This window comes from Metarhizium robertsii (genome assembly GCF_000187425.2).
Source record: "Metarhizium robertsii ARSEF 23 chromosome Unknown MAA_Scf_6, whole genome shotgun sequence".
NCBI lineage: Eukaryota > Fungi > Ascomycota > Sordariomycetes > Hypocreales > Clavicipitaceae > Metarhizium > Metarhizium robertsii.
Genome location: NW_011942204.1, coordinates 1,379,306 through 1,403,460, shown reverse-complemented (window position 1 = coordinate 1,403,460; position 24,155 = coordinate 1,379,306). Strand labels below are relative to the sequence as shown.

Genomic DNA, 24,155 nt, shown 5'->3' with positions numbered 1-24,155 from the left:
CTATTTCTCGCCCACGAAAATGCCGAGAGGAATACAGCACGCGACGGCATAGTGAGGCATATCGACGGCTTCCACAATCTTCAAGTCGCCAACCACCGAACACAGCATGTAGGCTTCTTCCTTGCTTAGGTCCTTCTCCGCACAAAGCCAATCGATGGCACCTCGGACACCTTTCTTGGTTGCCTCCAATAGATTTGCGTCGATGCCAACAGCCGCATACTCTTGGCCGCGATTGCTGTTTGCGCGCGTCTTGGCCTCGGGCGAAGTCAGATAATGCGGAGACTTGACCCAGGGCTTGTCCTTCTCAAGAGTCAGACGCAGGCGAGCCTTCATTGGGGTCTCGATGGCCGTGCCGCAGATCTCGCCGTCCCCCTGGGCAGCATGCCCGTCGCCACAGCTGAAGAGGGCGCCGGCAACTTGTACGGGGAGATAGAGACTCGACCCCGTGGTGATGTGCTTGCAGTCGATGTTGCCTCCCCAGTTGTAGGGCGGAATCGTGCTCAGCTCGCCGTCTTGCGCGGGCGCGAGGCCCATGACACCCAGGAAGGGCTGGGTAGGCACCCGGATCCCCTTCTTGAACTCGGCATAGCCCTCTGCGATGGTGCTCAAATCCCACACGTTGAGATGGGGCCCCGGAAACTCGTCGCTCAGCAGGCCAAAGCCGGGGAAGACGGCCGTCCAGCCGTACGGCGCGGGCGTCAGCTCGAGGATGTCGACGCGCAGCACATCGCCTGGCTCGGCGCCCTCGACTGCCACGGGGCCAAAGGCTGGGTCTGTTTGGGAGGTGTCGAGGTCTCGGAGCTGGGCGGCAGTGGTGCCTGGGTGGATCAGATTGTTGAAGCCATCTTTGAGGTCGAAGTTGAGCTCGGCGCCTGACTCGACTGCAAGAACGGGGGGGATGTTTTTGGACCACTTGAAGTGGATGTTGGAGTGATTGATGTGCGCATGCGCCATTCTGACATCTGGTGCAATGTCGTTCTTCTCTCGGCCAACAAGCGCCCAAGTCACAAATGTCGCCCAAGTTTGGGACTCGGCACGAAAAAAAATCCGCGAATTTAATTAAAAAGTGGATGCAACCGTCGGGGGGAACGAAGTACACCACCATCACCACCACCACCCAACGTAAAGTATGCAGCCCGATCTTGTTCGTAGTATATTCCGTAGTTACAACACCGCATTTGTACTACCTTGGTCACTCGTCGATGTTCCATCGTGCCGCTGCTGGGGTTGAAAGAACCTTTGCTTCATCAAGACCCCACTTTTTTATTGGCCGCCTACGTCTCCTTCCCGCATTGGTGTTGAGGACGTCGACCAACAGCAATTTTGTCAGCCCTTGAGCAAGTTTGCAGAACCAACAGATGGAGATCAACTGTTGTTCTGTCTCTGTAAGCATGTATTCTAATGACTAGTGGACAGCTGCGAGAGTCTGAGCGGGTTTTGCCAGTTCGCTTTCTTGCCTCAAACACACAATCTAAACAGTCCTACCCAACTGTTCCTTCAAACCAATCGATCTTGCGTCTGGTCATTGGCGGGTGCCAATTGTTTTCTATTTGCCTCCTTATGGTCGAAGAGGATGGGATTCCATCAACATGCCTTTCGCAGACTCGGCTTTGCTAGTTGCGATGGCTCATTCGGGCCATTTGCAGCTGATTGCCCCGGCGGGCGCTTCGACTTCACGCTCTTGTTTGAACTGGTAGTTTTCGAGATAGTCCCCTCTGTCATCCTGCTCATGGTGGTGCCATTTCGAATTTTTCGGCTTGTTGGTCAGCGACCCAAGGTTTCTGCCAGTTTTGGCCTCTATCTGAAGATGGTATGCGATCACCTGGCCCTGATTCTTCGATTCCCGCCGCAAGATCCCGCAAGGAGCATTATATGAATACTAACTTCGTCCCCAGGCCCTTTGTTTTGTGTTTATATTGCTCCAAATCTCTTTGCTCGTCACTTGGAGAAACATTGGTGTCGTCGTCCCTGCCAGACGCGTCACGCTTGTCGCATCAGGTCTGGGCGTACTTGATGCTGCGATTATCACCATGCTGACTTACCTGGAGCACCATCGATCCGTGAGACCATCAAGTATGCTTTGCGTCTATCTCTTGTTTTCGTCATTGTTTGACTCAGTGCACTGTCGAACTCTCTGGTTGCTTCACAACGCTCAGCCCTTGGCAACTATCGTCTCGGCATTGCTGGCAACAAAAGTCGCTTTGTTACTCCTAGAGTCCCAGAATAAGACTTCTATACTCAGCGGCAAAGGTGAGTCCTTGGGTCCTGAAGCTACCAGTGGAATCATCAGTAGGAGCCTTTTGTGGTGGCTCAATGATCTCTTCTTGACCGGCTACGGAACGACTCTGTCGGTAGAAAAGCTGCACCTTTTAGACTTGGAGCTTCGCTCGGAGACTTTGTTGCACCGAATGCATCTTAATTGGCCGCGTTACAGAGACTCTGGGAAGCATGCACTGCTTCGCACCTTGCTCAGCTCTACAAAGGCTGCTTTGCTTGCTGGGGTGGTTCCAAGGATATGCTATTCCGCCTTCAAGATGTCGCAGCCGTTTCTAATCAACAGGGTTATCCGCCTTGTTCAAAACCAGGGAACTGAGGGAGCCTATTCTCCCGAAGTAGGCTACGCACTCATCCCTGCGACGGTTTTCTTGTACCTTGGACTTGCTGTATGACTACTCTCATGGTCAAAATAGTGGCGCGGCATTAACATTTCTGTTCCAGATCGGCTACAGCTTCTCCCAGCAAAAGGTATATCGAATGCTCACCGCAATTCGCGTCTCCCTTACGTCGTTCTTGTTGGATAATGCCACAGACCTAGAATCAGGGGCCAAGGAAAGTTCCGCTGTTCTGACATTGGTCACAACCGACGTAGGTGTCATCGAACGAGCTTTCACACAGATCCATGAGCTTTGGGCAACTCCCATCGAACTTGGCCTGGCTCTTTGGTTTCTTGTCGTTCAAATGGGATGGGGCTCGGTTGGTCCTGCAATAGCTGTACTATGTATGATCCCCTGCTACATGGCCTTTTTCTCTTGTAATATAACTGACCGAGTTATGTAGTCTCATTCATAGGGACATTTCAACTGTCCAAGTACATGGCACCGGCTGTAAAAGCCAGTAATGAAGCCACTCAAAACAGAATCAGCAATACGAGTAGTGTTTTGGGATCAATGAAGGAAATAAAAATGCTCGGGTTGGTCGAACCGTGGCTCAGAGCCATTGTTAGGCTGCACGATATTCAGATGAAGAGGTCTATTTTCTTCCGCAAGCTGATTACTCTCATGAATTTGCTAGGTACCGACATTCACGGTCAAAATCAATTGGGGCTGGGATTTTTTTTTGGCTAACAGCTGCGTAGGGAATACACCGTCCAGGTTTGCGCCCGTCTTGACTTTTGGCATCGCCCTTCTTTCCTTTGGGTCTAAGTCAGGCGAAAAGTTCACCGTGGCGAAAGCTTTCACTGCCATGAGCATCTTAGGTCTTGTCACGGGGCCACTCTCTTGGCTTATGTTTTCCTTGCCAACTTTGATAAGCTCTTTCGCGAGCTTCACTAGATTGCAGGACTTCATCATGACTTGCGAGGACAGTAGAGTACGTTACAGCGATGATGTAATCCCAGGAGAGCTGAATGGCTCAGGCCCAGGCACTGGCTCCGGAGCTGTGGCACCATTCGGATTCCTAGGGGACGCGCTCATCGCTGCCAAAGACGCTAGCATTATATTCAAGACTGATGACGAAGCTGTTTTGCGAGATATTAATCTTTCCATCCAACCCGGCTCGTTCACACTAGTGGCTGGCAAGGTCGGTTCTGGGAAGACTGTTCTCTTGAGGGGATTGCTTGGTCAATTACAAACAAAAGGCTATCTCAAAGTATACGGAGCTGGCGCTGCATATTGTGCTCAGACACCATGGCTTATGAATGCCACCGTGAGATCAAATATCTTAGGACAGTCGGCGATGGATAATGATTGGTATAAGACAGTGGTCTCTGCATGTGCACTCGATCGGGACTTGGCACAACTTCCTAACGGTGACATGTCCTTAATTGGGCCCAACGGACTTTCTTTAAGTGGCGGCCAGAAGCAACGCATAGTAAGATTCCCCCCTGCCGGAGACCCGTGCAAATCCGCCTCTAATAAGTGGTAGTCGCTGGCTCGTGCATTATATTCAAGGAAACCGGTTGTGGTCATGGACGACGTCTTGAGCGGCCTGGACTGGATAACCCAGCGCCATGTGTATAATCGTGTCTTCGCACCAAAAGGGCTTCTCAGAGGAAGTAAAACCACTGTTATTCTTGCCACTCACGCTCGTAGGGCATCCCGATTCCCAAATTTCTGGTTCTGAAATGATATACCGGGCAGGTTTTGCTGACGCACATGGCCGCAGTGCACCTAATTGACCGGCCAGATAGCGTTATCCTACTAGGGGATAAAGGGCCAGGCCAAGTAATACAGGGGCCATTGGACGAACTTAAGGCCTCTACGGGTATACAAGCCTTAATATCGTCCTCAAGAGAAGAAAGCTCAGCCCATGAAGATGAAATAGCTCAAAAAGGAACATTACTCAAAACGGCTCCGAGGCCTCCTCGACAAAAGGACGTTGACGGTAAAATCGACTCCAAAATACGGACATCTGGGGATATTTCGCTGTACTTGTACTATTTCAAGGCAATTGGCACGAGAAAATTGATGATACTCCTTATTAGCGAGGCAGCAAATGCGTTGACGAACATATTTCCAGGTATGAGTCGCAACCATGGAGTTTGCTCTAGTTACTAATGCCTCGCTGGAAACAGAGATTTGGCTCATGATGTGGACGACAGCCAACTTGAAGAACCCGAAAACAAGCAATGGTTGGTACTTTGGTATTTATACCCTTGCCGAGGTCGTAGGCCTGGCTTTATTCGGTTGGTCGATCTGGTAGGTGTCATTTGTTGCCCGCTTCATTGGTAGTAACTAATCGGGAGAGGTTTGTCATAATCAACGTAACAACATCGTCTGTTAAGAAGTTACACCTGGCCCTACTCAAAACCGTCATGAAGTATGTACCTTATTTCTTGACCCTGATTTGAGGTAACTAATGGAGCCTCAGTGCGCCGTTGTCCTTCTTCGTTTCTACCGATGTAGGCGACTTGATAAACCGGTTGGTAACCCCTCCATTCCTCCTATTATCTTGAGGAGATGAAGATTAACTGGGAAACAGATTCAGCAAAGACCACGACATTATCAATCAGCGCCTGCCTCTTGGGTTATGGCTGAGCGTTAGCGGTACGAACTAGGCCTATACATTCAATGTTTGACATCCAACCAAAAACTAACCGTTCCAGGGTTCTTTTCACTCCTGACATCCACAGCCATGGTGCTCTACGGCTCACAATATCTTGTCATAGCCTTGCCGCTTATTGTTATTGTCGTGTACTGCATACAGGCATTCTACCTGAGAACATCTCGTCAATTGCGGCACCTGGATCTGGAGGCTACCGCCCCTCTGTATTCGCACTTGAAGGAAACTATTGATGGGATATCGACCATCCAAGCTTACGGGTGGGTGCCTGCCTTTGAAGAAACTTCACTAAGACTGCTCGATAACTCGCAGAAGCCTCATTATTTTCTCCTCGGGGCTCAATGCTGGCTTAAGCTTGTCTTGGAACTCTTTGTTGGAAGTCTCGCGGTTACTCTCATCACACTTGCAGTCATGGCCCCAGCAGGCACAAGTGCTGGAGCTATTGCGTTGGGATTAGTCAATGTCATTAGTCTGAGCTCAGCACTGGTTGAGCTAATATCACATTGGACAAGTCTTGAGGGTTCTCTGGGCGCGATAGAGAGGCTCAAGAGCTTTGAAACAAATACACCACAGGAGGTGACGAGCCCACAGCCATGGCAGCCGCCTGAGAAGTGGCCGTCTCAGGGGCTGGTGGAATTTAATAAAGTGACTGCGTCCTACTCTGCCAACAGCGGCAACGACCGTTACCGAGCTCTCAATAGCGTCACGCTGTCGATACGACAGGGGGAGAAAGTTGCGGTCTGCGGCAGGACAGGAAGTGGAAAGTCGTCGCTGCTTCTCACCCTGTTCCGGCTGTTAGATCCAGACTCGGGCACAATTACGGTCGACGGAATAGACATTTCGAATATTCCGCAAAATGTCTTGCGGCCGCGCCTCATTGCGGTGCCACAGGAGCCGATGCTTTTCCCGGGGACACTTCGAACCAACATTTGCCCTGGTGGGGGAGTGGATGAGATGGAAGCGGGCGAGTCTGACGAGCACATCATCTCTTGCTTGCAAAAAGTCGAACTCTGGGATAAAATAAGTGCAAAGGGGGGCCTTGACAGCGATGTGTCAGACCTGGGTCTCTCACAGGGCCAAAAACAGCTCCTTTGCCTCGCTCGAGCGCTTATTCGCAAGGATATCAGCGCGGTGCTTGTGCTAGACGAGGCAATGAGTGCGGTTGATCGGGGGACTGAAGAGCTCATGGTCAAGGTGCTTGAAGAGGAATTTGCCCACCACACAGTCCTCTCTGTAGTACATCGACTGAACACGGTTCTCAAGTATGATCAGGTAGTGGTATTGGATGGCGGGACGGTTGCCGAGGTCGGTAAGCCAGAGACTCTTTTGCAGGACCAGAATGGCCGATTTCGAGCGCTGTGGGACGGACAGCATTGAACAGGGACAACTGGGCGTTTCAACTCGAGTTTTCGTGCCGGATACCGGCAGCTTCAAGACGGCCTGTTTCGTTATGTCATTCGGGACGCATAGTGAGTAGTATTGACACCCTGGTGGCGTAGAGCTTTTTGTCATTGAACGTGAAGATAGATAGTTGCCTTGGCTTGGCAAAGACGCCAGTACAAGCACTTTGCAGACAATTTCCTCCTTGTCTGTGGAAATTTCTGCTCCATCAACACCGGACTGCAACTAAACGCGGCTGGCATCTGAACTGTGTCGACGTCTTCCCATGCCAGTCCCGCAACAATTTCTGGCTACGATAAACATCCATTTATACAACTGTGACTAGATGATGCAGTATTAGTAGACGTTTGTCCATTGTTTGCAAGGCGCCCATCACTCGCAGCTCATCTTTGCACCACCGGTAGTAATTAGCCTTCTCTGTGCTAACAAGAAGCGGAATGCATCCCAATTACGCCGGCTGAAGAAACGAACATATCGATGTAACTACTACTAGCTACAGTATTGGTGTTGCCATCTCATGGAATGACTTACAATAGAACTCAGAGAACCGGGGCTGCGACTTACTCGCCAGCGAGCAAATTAATAAACAGGATAGCAAGACATTCATGGCATGTAAAGAAAATAGGTGGAGTCTCTGGTTGGCGACGCCATCGGTCATGGTCTCTTTCTGGCCAGAGAGGAAGGCCTCGGCCTCAGCAGAGTCGGTCAACACGCCGCTGTGCTGCATTCTCAATGTGCAAACGGCCAAGGCAAAGAATTAAGGGCATGGGGTCTCGGGATAAGTCAACAGTCCCCGACGAGCATGTGGTGAAAATTGTCTAGTGTGTGTCCCAAGAAGCAAGTGTGTGTCAATAAGCAGCCAGACGCAGTCATCCCGTGGCCCAATTCAACGGTACGATACAGTCAAGAATCAGGCGGCGGTTATGGCCACGCGGAAACTATTTCACCAGCTGCATTGTTTGGTATTGACGATTTCGCTCTTTCACCTGTGAGACAAATCGCCAACTCTCAGCTGTACCTTGTTTTGCTTCACAGAACTTGCTACGCAAAAGCTATACACCCCGAGTATTACGCCAACACAGCAGTCAGCGAAGCGGCATGGTAGACATTTTCACCAAGAAACTCGACGAGCAGCTCCTCGATTATGCTGACGCTGCTGACGCACAGAATCAGTGTGACCAATGGCTCAAATTTAGAATCAACGTGCTTGCGACGTTTATCAATGTCTCGGCGGGATTGCTTGCGCTTTTTCACTATGGCGGCATGTCGCCGGGTCTTGTTGGGCTTTCTCTATCCAGAGTTTCAGAACTCAGTGGAACAATTTTGAGATTGGTCTTTCAGCTGAATGATTTGAATATTGAGCTTCAAAGCGTACCATGTATTTCCCGTTCTGCTGAAACATGTCCGTCCTCGTTGCTAACCGGCATCATTACAGTTTCATCGAGTCTCGGAGTACTGCAACTTGCCACCAGAGGAGAGCTCTGCAACAGAGCATTGGTAACGGGCTCGCCAAATTCAAGTATATATAACTAGGTCAAATAGTAAACGCAAGGATGCATAGTCACGCAAGTCTCGTTTTCCACGGGAAAGATCCGGAAAACGCATCATTTCCAAATTCAAAGAAGATGATCCAAAAGCTCCGTCTCTTTCCATCGTCGATGTTCTTGGTAAAATTTCCACCTTAGCTCCTCTTTTGAAAAGAGCTTCCACTTTTGGGTCGCATAAATACTTTGGAAGCGGTGTATTATCCCCCCCTCAGTCACCTGATGCGGTTGAGATTGCCAGCCTGCATCGTCAGAGAGCTGCTGATTGAAGAGATTGAAGTGCCAGCCGTAGCGACCGTAGCTAGCACCCATGTATAGGATTGGTGAAGACTTACTTTTGCTCTCAGAAGATAAGAGTTTTCCACCAGATAGGCTGATAGTACTAAACGATGTTGGTACAGTAAAAGAAAAGGGTTTCGATCCAAACAGTCCATCAGAACCAGAGCTTCTTGATGTAGCAGAAGTTGAAGCTCCTGTTGATGCAGCAGAAGATTGAGATTTCGATCCAAATAGGCCACCAGAATTTAAGCTTGTCGATGTGGTGGAAGACGCCGCTCCGCCAGACGAACTCCCAGTGCTAGAGACTGTCACTACGGAAAATGTCAGTACTATATACATCTGTATTACGCTAGAATAGACTATTAAGTGGTTGCATTTCATCAATGTGAGCCAAATTTGATGATTACAACATTGGAACAAGGGGTGTCGACTTGCCTTGTGCGGCCGACGGATTTGGGGACAACGGAGATGCTGGTCTTCTGGACGATGCGGACACAGTGAGTGACTCAGTCGCAGGAGGCGCGAGATGCCTGTCTGGAGCTGCCTGTCCGGCTGGTGAAGTAAACAGCGTACTGGAACCTGCAGTGAGTTAGCAATATTGATCGATTCAAAGTTATGCCACCAGACTCCAGGTTCTTGCCCTTGATTGGGCTTACTTACCTGAGGCACCGCGCCCTTCGGTTACCGGCTGAATTCCTGACTCTGAGGATGGCACACCTGAATCCAAGCAGCTTAGCATATAGCACAGGCAAATCGTGTTTAGAACTTACCAGTCACGCCTCTGGGTTTGTATTTGCGGCACTGCTCGAGGCCTTTTCGCAAGACGTTACATTCCGCACGCAGGTGTTTCCGGCGAGTTCGGGTACCTTTCCCTTCAGCCGCTAGCTTGTTGACTTGCCCCTTCTCCATTTTGTCCACCTGGGTCAGCGTGAGAATGTTTGGCAAATCTTGAATGAGACAGCCTTCTATAGCTAGGTTGATAACATTGTCCGTAAACGTTCGTCGAGACATCTTTGTAAATTAGTCGTAAACCGTACAATGCCGAATTGGCCGTTATAAGCTGAGCGGCTCACCTCGTAATACGCCAGCGTCATGTCAATGATCTTTTCCGTTCCAAACTGTCCTCCATCGACTGCATCAAGCGTAGAGGCGGCTTCCTTTAGCATATCCCTCCTGAGTCTCTTGAATCTGCCAGCATCTGTAGGATTTGTCTGTTTCTCCGACAGCTCGGTCAACCGTTTAGCCAGACGCTTGCTAGTTCTATTCGTAACCATTTGACGAAACTCGACGCCCAGAGGCATGGCATAGCCCCTTGAATACGGCTGGATAAGTTCCTCAAGTTTGTCCGAGAGAAGCTTCTCCTTTTCTGCAAAGAATTGGTCAACGCAGCCGCAAAGGATAGCCTCGATTGTCGGGTTCCCTTCCGACTGACCGACAATGTGGCGAATCAGTTGGTCCACAAACGCCTTGGCCACTAACGTGACTTGCTTGATGTGGAATGCAGCGATATCCTTCCAAGGGGAAGCATGTGTCTGGAATAGTCGGACAATGAGATCCGCGTTGTGGGAGCCTGAGAATTCACAGCCTTGGTTGGCCGCCGCTTGACTCTCCAAGTACTTCTTGAGGGACTCCCTGCTAACGGACTCTGGCTGGGGAAAATCGTACGGATACTCGTCAAGAAAACTTTTGAGAAACCTGGGGGCCTGGAGCTGCGCATTGTGCCAGTCATCGTCTGGCGCAATTGCAATCCTGGATCCCCTTGTTGCTAGCACAAAGTCAAAGGCGAGATTAAAATTTCTCAGCTGGGAGCGTAGCTTGTGGTTTGTATCACCTAAATCGCCAAAGAACGGATCGTCATATCTGCCATAGATGCCGTCCTGTACCAGCTTTTGAAACCTTGGTGAGATATTGAGGAGAAATGACCGCATCTCTTTAGAACTCGGCCTCGATTCTCCTAATTGGCCAAGTTGTTCTTGCCTCTCCCTAAGTTTTCCTCCTATGTCATCCATCAAAGCAGACAAATTCTGCCGGACATGGCTAGAAAGAACCTCGCTTAGTTTCTTGCGCAGACTAACAATCCCACGATGGTGTTTTGAAATCGTATCCCATTCAGTCGTCTCGAAAAAGCTTGCCTCGGTGGCATCACGGGTGCCCAAGGTGTCTCCATCGTCTGCTCTATTACACAAGACGTGCCAACCGAGTTTAAGCCTATGTGCTCCGTCTTGGTTCCTGGCTAGTTGTATGTAGTCGCTTTCCTCGGGCGTTCCCGACCATGTAAGATCAGGCTTGGTAATGACGCCCAGTGTTCGCTCGCGATTCGGATCGAATTCCTTAGCCTTTTCCAGAGCAATCTGGTTGGCGAGCTGATTGTTCGCAGCGACGACAACTAGAATGATGCTGTTTTTGTGCCTCATGTAGCTTTGCACAAGCTGGTCGACGGTTTCCTTGCCTCGCATGGACTGGGTTGCTGTCTCGCACAGTCCGGGAAGGTCCACGAGAGTCAGCGGATACAGGTTGGGACTCTCGATCTCTAGCCGCAAAATATCATTGCAGAAGTCTCTGCCTGTGGAATCTATTCCCATGGCTTCTTTGGTCTCTTCGATAATGTCTGGAAGATCATCTTCGGTGAATCCCACTCTTTGGCTCGTCCAAGATGGCTTGGACTTGTCGTCGAATCGGACACTAACATGCACACGGGTCTGCCTCGCCTGACGAAGGACAATCTCTGTTGCGAATCGAGTACAGAGGTCTCCTTTGACGGGAAAGCGGACATGAGAAAGGGCTTCCAAGACGGATGACTTTCCCGCTGACTGCTCGCCAACAACAATGATCTGCGGGAGGTTCAAAGTCCTGCCAACGCCATAGGCGCTCAGTCTGTCTGTCAGCTTATGAAGCTTTCTTGCCTTGGTAGTGTTCAGTTGATCTAGGACAGAAGAGTCCAGTGAGATGGCCATTGCGCTGCGAGGATGGCAGAGCCCTCCGGGTCTCTGCGCAACAGAAGAGAAGTTTCAATGACAATGTAGTGTCATGCCGGTGTTCACGACGTCACGGAAGGAACTGGCCCATGAACACGACGATACATATGTAGTTGGACAAGGAGGTTGACCACGAGAGAAAGTGGAGCACAGGCACACAAACACTCACCGCTGCTTCGTATAAAGAGAGCCTCGTTGGCACACGAAGGTGGGAGGAAACCAGGGACTTTGGACACCACAAAGTGCTATTAGATTATTGGATTGGACAGATTGATGATGATCAATTCCAATTGACGAAGCTATCTACGAGGTACGTACCCCGTTTTAAAAGGGGCACGCACAATCTCGGCCGCGTTGACCGGGTGAGTCTGCATCACGTATTGATGGGGTGAAAGTTTGGTTGGTCAATTATATCTGGCTATTGGGGGCAAATGTGAGGGAACGCACGGAGGGATCTACGATGAGGTCGCAAGAGCTCGTGATGCAACTGACAAGTTGTATGGCAAGAGAGCTAGAAAAGAAAAGAGCTTGATCATTGTGTGAAAGGGAAAGAGCTACCCATTGGCAAATGAGTGTTCTAGCCACTTTAGAAGGAGCCGGCGTAGCAACAGTGCCTCAAACGTGACTGTGTGGGCCTTAACAGCAAATCACAAAACGGTGCCTACAATTGACAGCTTCTGTTGGTCATGCTATCCTCCTGATTGTCTTATTCTAAATTCAGCTCACATCTGGACCAACATGCATAAACTCGCTGCAGCCGTCGTTACCAGATGGAGCCCCTATTTTCCGACTTGATTGCGGACAATGGATGCTCCTAGTAGTAGTTGGCATTTGCAACATGAACCGTTGTGGCGTCTGGAGCGCAGCGGTTTTGACAGCCGCCATCTGGACCAATCACAAGGAGTTCTTGTGCCCCAAGATATGCGGGAGCAGCCGAAACAGACCAGCGCTAATCCTGCAAACGATCAGGCGTAAGTGGTGGTGCGGACATGGAGTCACAATACATACGTACCAGACTACGGAGTAGATCTAAAGATAGTAAGAGCACTAGTAATCAGGTCAGGTTAGGTACGCCAGCAATAATATTCGGGTCATCTACACTCTCGTGCAGTAGTTTGGCCGATAGCAGCTCCACTATAAGAGGGTTAGGGTTAAATCATGCTGAAAATACATACACACGTTATTGCTTGGGACCTTTGGTTCTGCTCTGCTCCACAGGTCTCATAGAGCCACAGCCGGCTCTTTCTGTATGAGCGGTTCTTGTGACCCGAACAGATGTTTTTGAGCTGATGAGGCTGGATGGCCAGCAGAATGTCTGTTGCAATCATACCATGCCAGGTATCTTCCCGTGGTGGGGCCGGCTGGCTGGTTGGGTACGTGTGGGTGCCATCTCGCTGGGGGTGGGGGAGGGGGCTATTATTCGGATCGCGTCAAATGTGAGGCACTTGCGATGCTTAGATTCGTTTTAATCGGTACTACATGTGACCCTGAAGGTTTATATGGTGGCTACACAAATTACTCAATACGGCTACAAAAATGTCAACCCCGCGAAACGTACGTACATAAGTTGGTAGTCTGACGCGCATTCTCTTTGGCTCGGACGCATCGTAGGGCTGTCCGTAGACGTGTGGGGGCGCGCGCGGCGAGTTTGGGGTAAAAACGGGGCCACTAGTCGATGAATTGATGGTTTCCGTTCACAAACATGGAGGAGTGAATGGCTCTTTCCTTTCTTTTCTACGTCAACCGACGGGTTCATAGCACAAATATGTTCCCATCATGGTCCTCGCTGCCCAGTGTCTTTCTTTGTGTTGAATTTTATTTACTTAGCCGTTTTCTCATATCAACGGCAAGAGTTCAATTACCGCGGACGAAATAGAGGCTGTGTTCCGAGACGAGCAGAGAGCTCCAGCAAGTAGTTTGACAGAACTGGCCTCTCCAAGCCTGGAAATGCAACAGAATCTGAAAATCAGCTACATGTATAGCTTCGAGGTTACCAGAAAACCACGTGCCCATGGTTCCTCGACGGAATTCTGCTGCCTTGTTCCTAGATACAGACAGGCTGCGGAAAAGATTCCCCATGAGTCCAAAGGAGCTGTCCGCGTGCATACGGAGACCGCCATCATGCCTCCTGTAAAGTGTTGGCCAGTCACCCTGCTGTGGTTGGCTTTGAACCTACGCCGCCCGCGCAGAATGGACCTGCTCTACCTGGACCTTGGGCCGTATATGAGCGCAAACAGGATCAGCATCACCATGGCAGTAGCGCCCGAAAAAGGCTAAAGGAGCGTTTACGCGCGAAATTGGCAGTTCTACACAGCACAGAAGAAAAAAGACATGCTGGATGGAGGAGGCTCAGTGACGTAGTAAGCACGGCGTGGCCGAACTGGCGGGCAGGCCGCAGTCGAACAACCCATTTCTCCATATCTACCAGTCGCACGTTACAACGAGGACTAATGACGCCGCACTTGTTGACACTAACATAGAACAGGGTCTTGACCAAAGACGATTCACAAGAGCTATTAGGGGACGGCGAGAACGAACCGGTGGTAAATTAGACGACAATTTGCCACCACGAGCTCTGAAACATGGCCTTTCTTCTGCATGAGCTCAAGGGATTTAACAATCACCTGGGAAGAAGGGCGGACAATGACTTGGCGCTTGCCCTGCTTCTCGGCGTCGTTGGTGCTTTTCAAGGCATCACTCGAAACGCTGATTCGGACCATCTGGTTTAGGAAAAGCAAATGAGGAGGCTGCGAGTCATAACAATGGTAGCCCACCGTCGTACTTGCAATGGCGGCCGGTTGCAAGTGTATGACGCTGGCGTTTGTTGCTTGTGGTCGTAGGGGTGATGGGTCGGCGGGTTCTTTAGAGACGCCGTGGACGTGGTCTAACGGTACCTCCTGCAGAGAATGGCAAGGCCATCACCCAAATGAGTTCATGGTCGTGGAGCCCTGAGAAACGGCCGGTAACTTACCTGTCGGATTGAGGAGCGTGTGGCGTGGGAAAGACGAAGAGATATGAACACGAGAGAAAATAAATGCCTTTATCACGTGGCGAAAGTCACGATCTCTTCTACAGAGCACTACTAGGTACGTACCCATTTGGCCAAAAAAAAAAAAAAAAAAAGCTTCTGGACCTTACGAGCTGGGAAGTGGTATGAGTGTGTGATTGGAAGGACCAAACAATCCAGAAAAGTTGTAATGCTAGCGGTACTACCGTTTGGAGAGCGGAAGAGAACGATGTGACCGCGTCTCCGTACGCCTACCCTGTAGATGAAGTTGAAGTGACAAGCAATCCATGTGTTGCGTGGTCTATAGCTGGGTAGTTGACTAACCATTCGACGGTCAATGGTGGTTGGGGGTTGCAAAAGGCATAATAGACCAGGAGCATTAGGCCACATGCCGCGGAGTAGCGGGCAAATGAATGGCACTTGTGTTATCAACATTGACGGCCTTGTCTCGACTAGTACTGCATCTGCAAGCCTGCAGGTGCATCGCTTGGCGCGGTGACAGTTGGTTCTTGAATCGTCCGTACAGGCCCAGCACCGCCGTGAAGCCGGCTGATTGGTCGTGAATGCCTTTCTTCAACGCCCCCTCATGGGTCGAAATGGTGGTGGTGGCTCTCAACAAGGAATATCATTGTTAGTACGGAGCAACGACCAGTAGGATTCCCGGGCGGCATGCTGGTGAGGCTGGGACGACACAAGCACGTGCCCGTTGCTGATCTGTTGAATGTCTAGGTTGCGATGACTGTCCGCTCGTGGGGAATGAATGCCTGCAGCAGGGGGTTAATAATACTCGGTAGTTGTGTATGTTGCATGGTCCTCCATGATAAATACATTATCATTACTTTAATTATTATTAAAGACAAAAAAGATCCCCGGCAAAAAAGAGCATCTGGGGTCAAAATGTTGCGTCAGGATGAGGGGCTGGATGTTGGTGCGGCAAGCCCAGTCGAGGTTGTGGTGAGCACGTTTGATGCTCTGGGGACGCCATGGACGCCACGCAAGCGACCTCGGTGCTGTTGTAGGGGGTGGTCAAGATTATCTTTGCTGGCGATACAAGATGTGCTTATCTGGTTCCTGTATTGTGCAATATGTACATACATGACCACTTCCGCCGTCAATTCAAGCAGCCCGCGGCGATAGGGGCCAGGCCAGCACAGGGCAACATTGAAGGCAGGTGCCAGGGAGCAAGGGAGAGACAAGGAAGGGGCAGCTGGGGGGAGGAGGGGCTGCCTGCCCTTTTGACGCAATTCACATATCTGCTAGTGAAGCCCGTTGCGATGATGACGGTGTGATCGTCACCATGGGCACCTACGATGATGGCGGTATGGAGCAGGTGGCTTTGCCATGGCCCGCTGCTCAACGGTCCATCATGTGAACCCGCCCTTTTTTGTCTTTACAGGATGGCGCAGGTTGGCCAGGGCGGACAGACAAAGGCGCAGGATACAGGACGAAGATGCAAGTTGAGAGACAAAACCCTGATTTGACTCTTGTCCTGATTCATGCGCAGAGAAAGAAACAAGCACGAATTCGCCAATCACGAACCGATGCCGTTTGGTTTGGTTCCTTTGCGTCGTCATCCATTGATCGGCTATCCGCCGGCGCAGTCGACGCATGGATCGTCTCTCTATCGGCTTGCGGATTCGTACAAGTGACGGTCAATCACGCGAGACGACAGTTCCCTCCCTTCCGCGTGCCGCCCGCCGTGCCGCCCGCCTCAGACTATCGACGTGGCTTTTGCTGGCCATTGTCCAGCAAGAGGACCGTGAACAGCTTCTGGACGGGGCCGCGTATGCCCTCCGTATGTATGTATTATGTATGTACATGCATACAAGACTCTAGACCTAGGTGACGACCACCAGCCAGACCCAGCGTGTCGGTACCGAGGGTTGCAAGAGCATCTATCCAATGGCAGCATCCGTGTCAACGTATCAAGGTGTGTGGAGGGCCATTGGCAGAGTCTGAGACACGAGGGAACAAAAAAGAAAAAAACCCCTCCAAAGACAAGGCCGAGTCAAACGTTGAGTGACATGGAAAGCCGGAGGTGGCGCCAGCCAAACAACGCCGTGCGTTGCGGCTCCATGTCTGGAATTCGTCACTTACGTTTTTAACCCTTTGATTCCTTTTCTGCCCTTTTATCTACTCTTTCCTCTCTCTCTCGCCATAATCCCTCTTCTTTTTTTTGTGTTCTTGGCTTCTTTTATTTCTCTGCTTCCCTTCCATGAAGGGACTGGGGAGTGCAGCCCAACAGGCGTGTGTTGCTCTCCACCGCTACGGAATAGACGGTTTAATATACGACACCTGCTTATTTTCTTGTACGGAGCGTGCGTGTGCAAGCAGACGGCTGGCGGGACTTTGATCCGCCGTCAACTACTCCTTTTTATATTCTTCTTTTTTTTCTTGCTCGCCATGGAGCGTGGCTACGTGCGAGAGCTGGATCTGAGCAACTGCGGCCCGGCATCGGTTGCCACGCGAGTCGGCGTCGTGCCGGGGCTGCGCAGCAGTGCAGGTAAGCCAGGCATTTTTTTCACTTTTTTTTTCACCTTTCTTCATTCTCAACTTGACGCCCTGATGTCGTCTTTTTCCCCCCACGACCACGACCTACCACGGCGGCCAACGCTGCCATGCTGCTGCGTGCGGTTAATGCAAATCCTCATCAACCTGACACAGCTCGACTTTACCCGTCGAACTCCATGTCCAAGGTATCCAGGATGCCCTGCGGGCCCTGAGGCGGTCTGGAGCTTGTTTTGGCTGTTTGGGGAGCTGCACCAGAGCTGCCCATGCTGGACCGCACCATGCATCCCTCCCACCGTCTGGCTATCTCGAGTCACTTGAAACCAGCATGGGCTAGAGAAACCCAGTTTTTGCGTTTTGCGACTCGTATTCATGCATTGACGAAACAAAACATTCTGTTTGATGCCGCTGTTGTCGCGCGCGCCTGTCACATCCTTCCATCCCTGCCGACATCACAGACAGACATGGACAGCCACGGAATACCACCACACTTCCGCCAGGCCGCATGGGCGGTCTGGTAGCTTCATCTCATGCCTGCACTCGCTAATCCAACCTCGATAGCATTCTTCACCTTTCTGCGGGCAAACCTCGCCCTGTCCCCGTCGGCACTCTCTTCCAACTACAACACGCCATATCTGGAACCCTTTTCTCCCCAACCGGCTCAGCTCCAGCCGCCGTCGCCATCTCCTCCCGCTGCTTCCAGCGAACCGCCTCTCGCGCCCATCGACGACATCCCGCCCCTGTCCCTCGATGCCCTCAAATCCCAAAATGACAAGCTCGACGGCCTCCGCCTCGTAGCCGACTCCGTCTCCGAAATGCGCCACCGCGCTTCCAAGGCCGTCGTCTTGCACCCGCTCTGCCTCGCAGCCGTCGCAGCTGCCCACATGGCCATATACCAATTCGTCTACATACCCAGCAGGGACGTAAGCCGAGCCCTCATGCTCGTCAGCGGCATCACAATGATCTACATGGCCACCATTCGCTTCCTCACAAGCGGCTACGACACCCTCGCAGAAAGGATGGGCTGTGAGGACTGGCTGCGCGCCGACTTTGGCAGCGAAGATGACATCATTCTCGGCGCAAGAATGGGAGAGGACCTGGTCGGTGCCGTCGTTCTGCGGCTCGAGCCGAAGCGAGCGCCCGCCACGAATCCCAAGCGCAAGAACCGCAGCCGCAGTGCGAGTCTGCGAGGTGGGAAGGGCGTCATCCGCGCGTGGACCACGAAACCCGGGTATCGCGGCCAGGGGGTCGGCAAGAAGTTGCTCCGTGAGGCGGTCCGTTTGGCTAGGGACAGGTGTGGAAAGGACGCGCAGGTTGGGTTTGCGCTGGAGCATGCCAATAGCACCATGTTGCTGCCGGCCATGTTTAATAAGGCGTTTCGAAAGGACGAAGTTTGTGCAGCCAAGGCCCTGGAGGGGGCTGTGGCGGAGTGGGATCTGGCCAAGAAGAAGAAGAGGTGATGATCTTTCATTCTCTAATAGAATGGTTTGTGTGTGTGTGTGTCATTCTGTTTGGGGATTTTTTCCCTTTCAAGCATGGCGGTTACTTTTGGTCATTCTTTGATACCCAAGTCTTTAAATAACTTTCGTTAATTCATGATACGTCTTCTTGATGAACAACTGGCCAATATGCTTTATAATCCCAGTGTGCGCAAGCCTGCCAAGTACTCATCATACCCTCCACAAACAGCAGATGGTGTAAACAAGCAAGTCATCATCCTCAAGAATCCTCGGGCAATACAAGCCAATATATCTCCCCCGCAAAAAAAAAAAAAAGAACACAAAGTAATGCCAACAAGCCAAATAGAAGCAAGGACCCTCCTAAACCTGTTCCAATATCTGTCCGGTCCGCTATACTAGACCCTGACATGGCCATCGAGGTGAGGTATATCGATGCAAATCCAAACATGCTAAATGCCCCCAAACCAACCCCCTTGTCGCGACGGAAAACAAGTGTCTTTGTATAAAAGAGAAACACATCACTTCTGTCGATCCGTGGGAAAGTCAAACCCGTAAATCGGCCTGCCGATTTGCCTCAGGGCAAAGATCACCTGAGAAGCAATTAGCTATTTCAGCGCGCAAGATTGCCCTCTCGGAAAAGGAGGGGAAAAACTTGCATCATCGACAGTAACCGTCTTTGCCTGCCTGTGCTCGACGTATACGACACATATGCGCAGGATCTACAACCGTCAGCAACATGTACAATCACAAAAAAAAAAGAAAAAAAAAAAAAAAGGTCACGTACCTCTTCTAGTTTCAGCCTAAGCACCCTGCGGGATTCGTCGTAGATGTCGGCCGAGATGCGCTTGACGCCGCCCCTGCGCGCAAGTCGTCTACCCTCGAGCGTTAGTTCACCACTCCATTCGCGATGCGTCCTTAAGTAGCTTGTTAGAGGTACCGTATTGCAGGTTTCGCTAGTTGACGGCTGTCAGCTTTTTTTCCCCTTTCGTTTTACATTCCTTGGGGGGGAAGACGTACTGATCCCGTCGATGGTGTCGCGCAAGATCTTGCGGCTGAGTAGGTTAGTATCGGGTGCGTCGAGGGGGAAAAAGACGAGATGCACGGCATACTGTCTGGCGGCTCTGCCTTTGGCAAAGGGGGTTTTGCCCGCGACCCCGTTGCCCTTGCCCTTGCCTGGGCCTCTGGAGCTGGGGAGTGTTGATGTGCTTGCGCCGGAGCTGTGTGGACGGGATGACTGGGGGCCGCCGCGTGCGGCGATGGTGGGAGGCATGGCGTTGGGTTTTGGATATACTACCAGTACTGGGTTTTATGAGCGAGGCGAGGTTGGTTGTGATGCACAGAGGTTTGCGGTGGGGTGGTGAAGAAGGCGAGCGCGGCGCGACTGGGTGGTGTTTGTAGGATTGAAGTGGCGCAACGGGATTTTGAGCACGGAGCTGTGGGGAAGACGGAGATGGATCGAGGTAGCTGTTGGAGGAGGCTTTGAAAAGGATCACAATACTTCAGATAGTAGTAGTAGTAGTATAATGAGTTTTTCACATTGGTGCTTTCGCGTCATGTGATGGTGATAGTGAGTTGAGAGTGAGCCCGATCTGAAGACGGGAGATGCAGATCCACTCCTGGTGGCTGAGGTAAACAAATAGTCAATACTAGCATAAGCCGGGTCGTTGATGTGTGTAGTGCAACGACACCTCATTTATAGACGGCTGATTTGATCTTCGAATTGTTTCCTTCGTTATTTTTTGTAGTGCCGATTAAGAAGTGTACGTTGTGACAAATATGTTTTTGCATGACACAGCTGCGAGATTACGGCAAGTGATTCTCACACAAGTTGGCTCAAGCATCCATCACTCAAGATTTAAATTCATAGTCGAGCACTTTTATGCAATCCGCTCTAGTCGATACCCTTTGAGACCCTATACGCCAACAACTCCCCGTCTTCTCGACTGCCCTGTCACTGGCGGCTGTGCTAACACGACAGGAACAAGGCCCTCGTCCGAAGGTATCTAATGGTATCAATTCATTTGCTTTTTATTCCCAGTTTTCCTGCGCCATTTTGGTTTATAATTCCATCCACATGAACCTTGTTAGGCGGTCAATAACCCAGAAAAAAAAAGACATGACGTGCATTAATAAATAATACAAAACAGTCGTGTTATCCACAACTGTCCATATTGTTGCATACAACCAGGGCCAACGAGCTCACCTCGTCGTATGCCAAAATATTACTGTAATATGTCGCATAGGTCAGCAAGATGCAAGACCCACGCAAGACGCCCGAAAAAGGGGAGACACGGCCTTCGTGGATGACTCGTCGTGATGATAATCAAGGAAAAGAAGTCATTATCATGAGTATGACGCTGTCCTTGTTAGGATGCTGAGGCTGCAGGCACCGCATCTTCGATAGAGGCTTCGTCAATCGTTTCATTGGTCTCTTCAGCGGCCTCGTTGATAGTCTCCTCGGCAGCCGGCTCTTCCGCTGGTGGTGGTTCTGTCATCGTCTCTTCTTTGACAACTGGCCCTTCAGGTTGCTCTTCAGGTTGCTCTGCTTGGGGTTCGGCTTGGGGTTCGGCTTGAGGCACTGGCTGTTCTTCCTCTGCCATTGGTGTAGGAACTGCTGCAGGCACCTCGTTCCCAATACGGGGCTTCTTGTTCGGGCGCTCTACGTCACCATCGAGGGCATCCTGGACTGCTTTCAGCTCCAGCTCAAGCTCGTCCAAGCGCCGTTTCAAATTATTCTCTCGGCGGTGGCTATCTTCGAGCTGGGTCTGCAGTTGGGTTACAGTCTCCTGGCTTGCATCCAGCTGCGTCCGAAGCTGCGTCTGTTCAACACCAGCGATTTCTTGGCCGTGTCGGGCGGCTGCTTCTTGTTGCTCGAGTTGGCTCAGTCGGCCCCTGAACAGCTCATTGATAACCTCAAGCTCGCTAACTCTGGTCTTGAGACTAGAGTTGTGAGCAATCAGCTGTTCGTGAGTTTGCGGCGTATCTCGATCGCCGTTCTCCGAAGTCCCGTTGAAGCTGCCGCCCTGGTATGGGTCATCAACCATGAATGAGGGCAGTCCCTGGTTGTACATGGAAGGTGTGCCGGTGCGAGAGATGGGAGAGTCGGATCCCTCATTACCGTTCGGCTTTTGCGACGTTCGACGGATAGCTTGAGCTGCGGCAGCGGCATTCTGCGCCGATAGGGCGGCACCACTCACATCGGCGCCAAGACCAAAGTTCGCAGCCTGCTGTTGTTGGGCCTATAAAAAAAAGGAGTTAGGGATTGTTTTTGGTCACGGCGTTGGACGTGTAATAGGGCGGACAATACCTTCTTCTTGGCTGCAAGATCGGGTCGAATCGTCTTGACGCGATTACGGCTCTTGATAACGTCGGTCTTCAAGGAGATGGGTCGCGGGCGGCCGTGCAACTTGAGGAAGAGACCGCAGGCATTACAGAGCACGGAGCCAAATTCGTCGCGACGCCACAACGGAGTTGTCGACGTCGTACAATTTTGGCAGGTCGGCTGCGTAGGTGAAGTGTTAGTGGCCATCATGGTGCCGGTGGTGCGCTGGGGAGTTGCGTGGGTGGTTTGGGGAATGCCAGGGCGATAAATAAGTACTATCGTGATCGATAAGGAGATGATGCAGAAAAAAAAACTTTTGGCCTCCCGCATGCGCCCGACTGATAAGGCGCGATAAGCAAGCCACGTTTTGCGAAAGTGGCCGAGGTGGCAGCCCGGGATTAGTACCTACAATGCCGCACGTGACCCACTCTTATCTCCAGCGATAAGGGAAAGCAAATGTCAAAACGCCACGGCTCCATAATAACTACTGGCTCCATGCTGGGATTTCATGGTGCGGACCAGAGCCATGTGCCATCTCCTTATCGACAATCAAGCATCGAGATCCTCTTGGAGCTCCATACACAGTCTAGGGAACATCCAAAATAGGCATGTCGCTGCTCTCAGGCTTATTGGGGGGTTGGTGTTTGCGACTGGTGTATTGAAGGATCGTGGGGCCATCAGACTTACCAAATTGCCATTGCCATTGCCATTAGTTGCAGCCGGCGGTGTGGCACCAGTGTAAGTTGGATTCTGCGGTGCTGCGGTGGCTCTAGATATAAGTATTAGCTAGGTTTTCTGAATATTCATGTTGCGTGCTCGATAATGAGAGCAAGCAATTCTAGACTTCTGCCCCGGTACGCAACACCTCCTGCGAGGGCCGACTCCAACTAGCCGGTATGCCCTGGCACATGCCATTTCGATTCTCTTCTCTGATGACGCCTAATAAGGGGTCGTACCTAAGTTGCGGCGGACTCTGCGCAGCGTTGCTTACTGCGAGAGCAGAGATGGCAGGGAGCTGTTGCAAATTTGCAGACACCAGGGTCGAGGTCGGGCTGGGTCGCGAGATAGGCTCGTTCGTTTGTGGCAGGGTCGATGGCTCCTCCATCATGATAATTGATGTTTTAGATGTGTTTCGTCAGTTCTGTCTATTTTTGTTCGACGAAATCCTCCAAGTAGATTGAGATGGATCGAGGGCGTAGGCGGGCCAGGATGGCGCGATCGCGTCTCCAGACGGCGGTATTGATTCGGATCGGACGAGAAACGCGCCAACAAGCGAACGTTCAGCATGCGCAAGAAGAAGATTTCAGGATATGAAAGTGGGCGAGATTGGGTTGTGAGCTCGGCGAAGGGATGAGGCTCGGTTCGACTCGGCGGCGCGATACAGAAGCAAACTTTTTTAAGGGCGAATGAACGTTGAATGGAGAAGGGCGAGGTTTGAGCCGTGGTCAATCCAGAATGAAGCAGCACCTTTGGCAGAGATGATGCGGTAAGCTCAGAGGCGCTTGCAAGGGGAAAATAAAAACCAAAGCGCCTCAAATGAACACGATGGGAGTCGTTGAAAGTTGGATTTTGACAACATGGACAGGAAGTAAACACGAAACAGCGGCGTGGGTATTCAGGTCCAAATGACCAACTGGTTGGGTAAAGTGAGTGTGCTTAGGTGCTTTACGCAGTTACAGTGGCCGGCCCCTGCAAACATTGAACTCGCAGCACTGAGGTAGCGCCGATGCTCCCTAAGGACCCCTTCTGTTAGGCATTGACCAGACAGCCCAGGCCAATTTGATATCTGGGCACCAAATTTCGGCAACCAGACTCGATCAGTCTGGCGCTAGCTGACATGCATGTGGACATGCGGGCCACTGCCATGACTGAAGGCACGTGAGACGGCGTCTGGCCCTTTTGATGTCAGCTAGAAGGACTGAGCCTATTAACTCTGGACATGGGCTTTTTCGTCTCATGCGCAATGTTGGTCGGGCCTTGCCGGCATGGCTACTTCGTACTCCGTACAATACATGAAAAGGCGCTCTCCAATGGCCACATGCATCAACACATGTATAGACTCCACCATATGCCCACCTTGTCTGGTGCTGCCCCTGGGCCCTGTGCAGGGTGACTGCGGCAGCGACAGTAAAATCGAATCGGCCATCGAGAGCGGCAGCCCCACTTCTTGGCGCCGTCTGATGCTGGACTCAATAAGACTGCCGCTTCGACCAGACATCAATGGTTGCATGTGGTGCCAGCACCCGCCAGCACCCCCGCCCGGCGTCAAGTTAGGCCCCCCAGGTGCCCTCCGCTGACACATGCAGCGGTGAAGTGAACATTGAAACCCTGTGTTCCAGTGCTCTAGCGCTCCACTCAGTGTTAGTCCCCAGTCCAGCC

General features: G+C 51.4%; 6 protein-coding genes across 6 annotated transcripts; 2 read left to right on the top strand and 4 right to left on the bottom strand.

The window, feature by feature from the left end:
- MAA_06414 (acetamidase/formamidase) lies at nt 1-954 on the bottom strand (the record flags this gene model as incomplete). The annotated part of the gene is made up of 1 exon (XM_007824412.1): nt 1-954. One exon carries the CDS (start codon nt 952-954, stop codon nt 1-3), a length of 954 nt encoding a protein of 317 aa, XP_007822603.1.
- A 619-nt stretch (nt 955-1,573) lies between these two features.
- On the top strand, nt 1,574-6,657 carry MAA_06415 (ABC transporter, transmembrane domain, type 1; the record flags this gene model as incomplete). The annotated part of the gene is made up of 12 exons (XM_007824413.2): nt 1,574-1,810; nt 1,896-2,663; nt 2,719-2,998; nt 3,058-3,291; nt 3,356-4,089; nt 4,144-4,306; nt 4,384-4,737; nt 4,793-4,916; nt 4,966-5,037; nt 5,089-5,139; nt 5,200-5,264; nt 5,324-6,657. The coding sequence occupies 12 exons, from the start codon at nt 1,574-1,576 to the stop codon at nt 6,655-6,657; spliced, it is 4,416 nt and encodes a 1,471-aa protein (XP_007822604.2).
- A 2,250-nt stretch (nt 6,658-8,907) lies between these two features.
- Nucleotides 8,908-11,458, bottom strand: MAA_06416 (GTPase effector domain, GED; the record flags this gene model as incomplete). Its single annotated transcript, XM_007824414.1, has 4 exons — nt 8,908-9,083; nt 9,165-9,221; nt 9,275-9,515; nt 9,578-11,458. The coding sequence occupies 4 exons, from the start codon at nt 11,456-11,458 to the stop codon at nt 8,908-8,910; spliced, it is 2,355 nt and encodes a 784-aa protein (XP_007822605.1).
- Nucleotides 11,459-17,524: 6,066 nt separating this feature from the next.
- MAA_06417 (GCN5-related N-acetyltransferase (GNAT) domain protein) lies at nt 17,525-18,454 on the top strand (the record flags this gene model as incomplete). Its single annotated transcript, XM_007824415.1, has 1 exon — nt 17,525-18,454. The coding sequence occupies one exon, from the start codon at nt 17,525-17,527 to the stop codon at nt 18,452-18,454; it is 930 nt and encodes a 309-aa protein (XP_007822606.1).
- Nucleotides 18,455-19,339: 885 nt separating this feature from the next.
- Nucleotides 19,340-19,724, bottom strand: MAA_06418 (uncharacterized protein; the record flags this gene model as incomplete). The annotated part of the gene is made up of 2 exons (XM_007824416.2): nt 19,340-19,368; nt 19,472-19,724. 2 exons carry the CDS (start codon nt 19,722-19,724, stop codon nt 19,340-19,342), a joined length of 282 nt encoding a protein of 93 aa, XP_007822607.2.
- Nucleotides 19,725-20,820: 1,096 nt separating this feature from the next.
- On the bottom strand, nt 20,821-22,881 carry MAA_06419 (zinc finger protein; the record flags this gene model as incomplete). Its single annotated transcript, XM_007824417.2, has 4 exons — nt 20,821-21,693; nt 21,762-21,956; nt 22,464-22,545; nt 22,733-22,881. 4 exons carry the CDS (start codon nt 22,879-22,881, stop codon nt 20,821-20,823), a joined length of 1,299 nt encoding a protein of 432 aa, XP_007822608.2.
- Between the last annotated feature and the right edge of the window lie 1,274 nt (nt 22,882-24,155).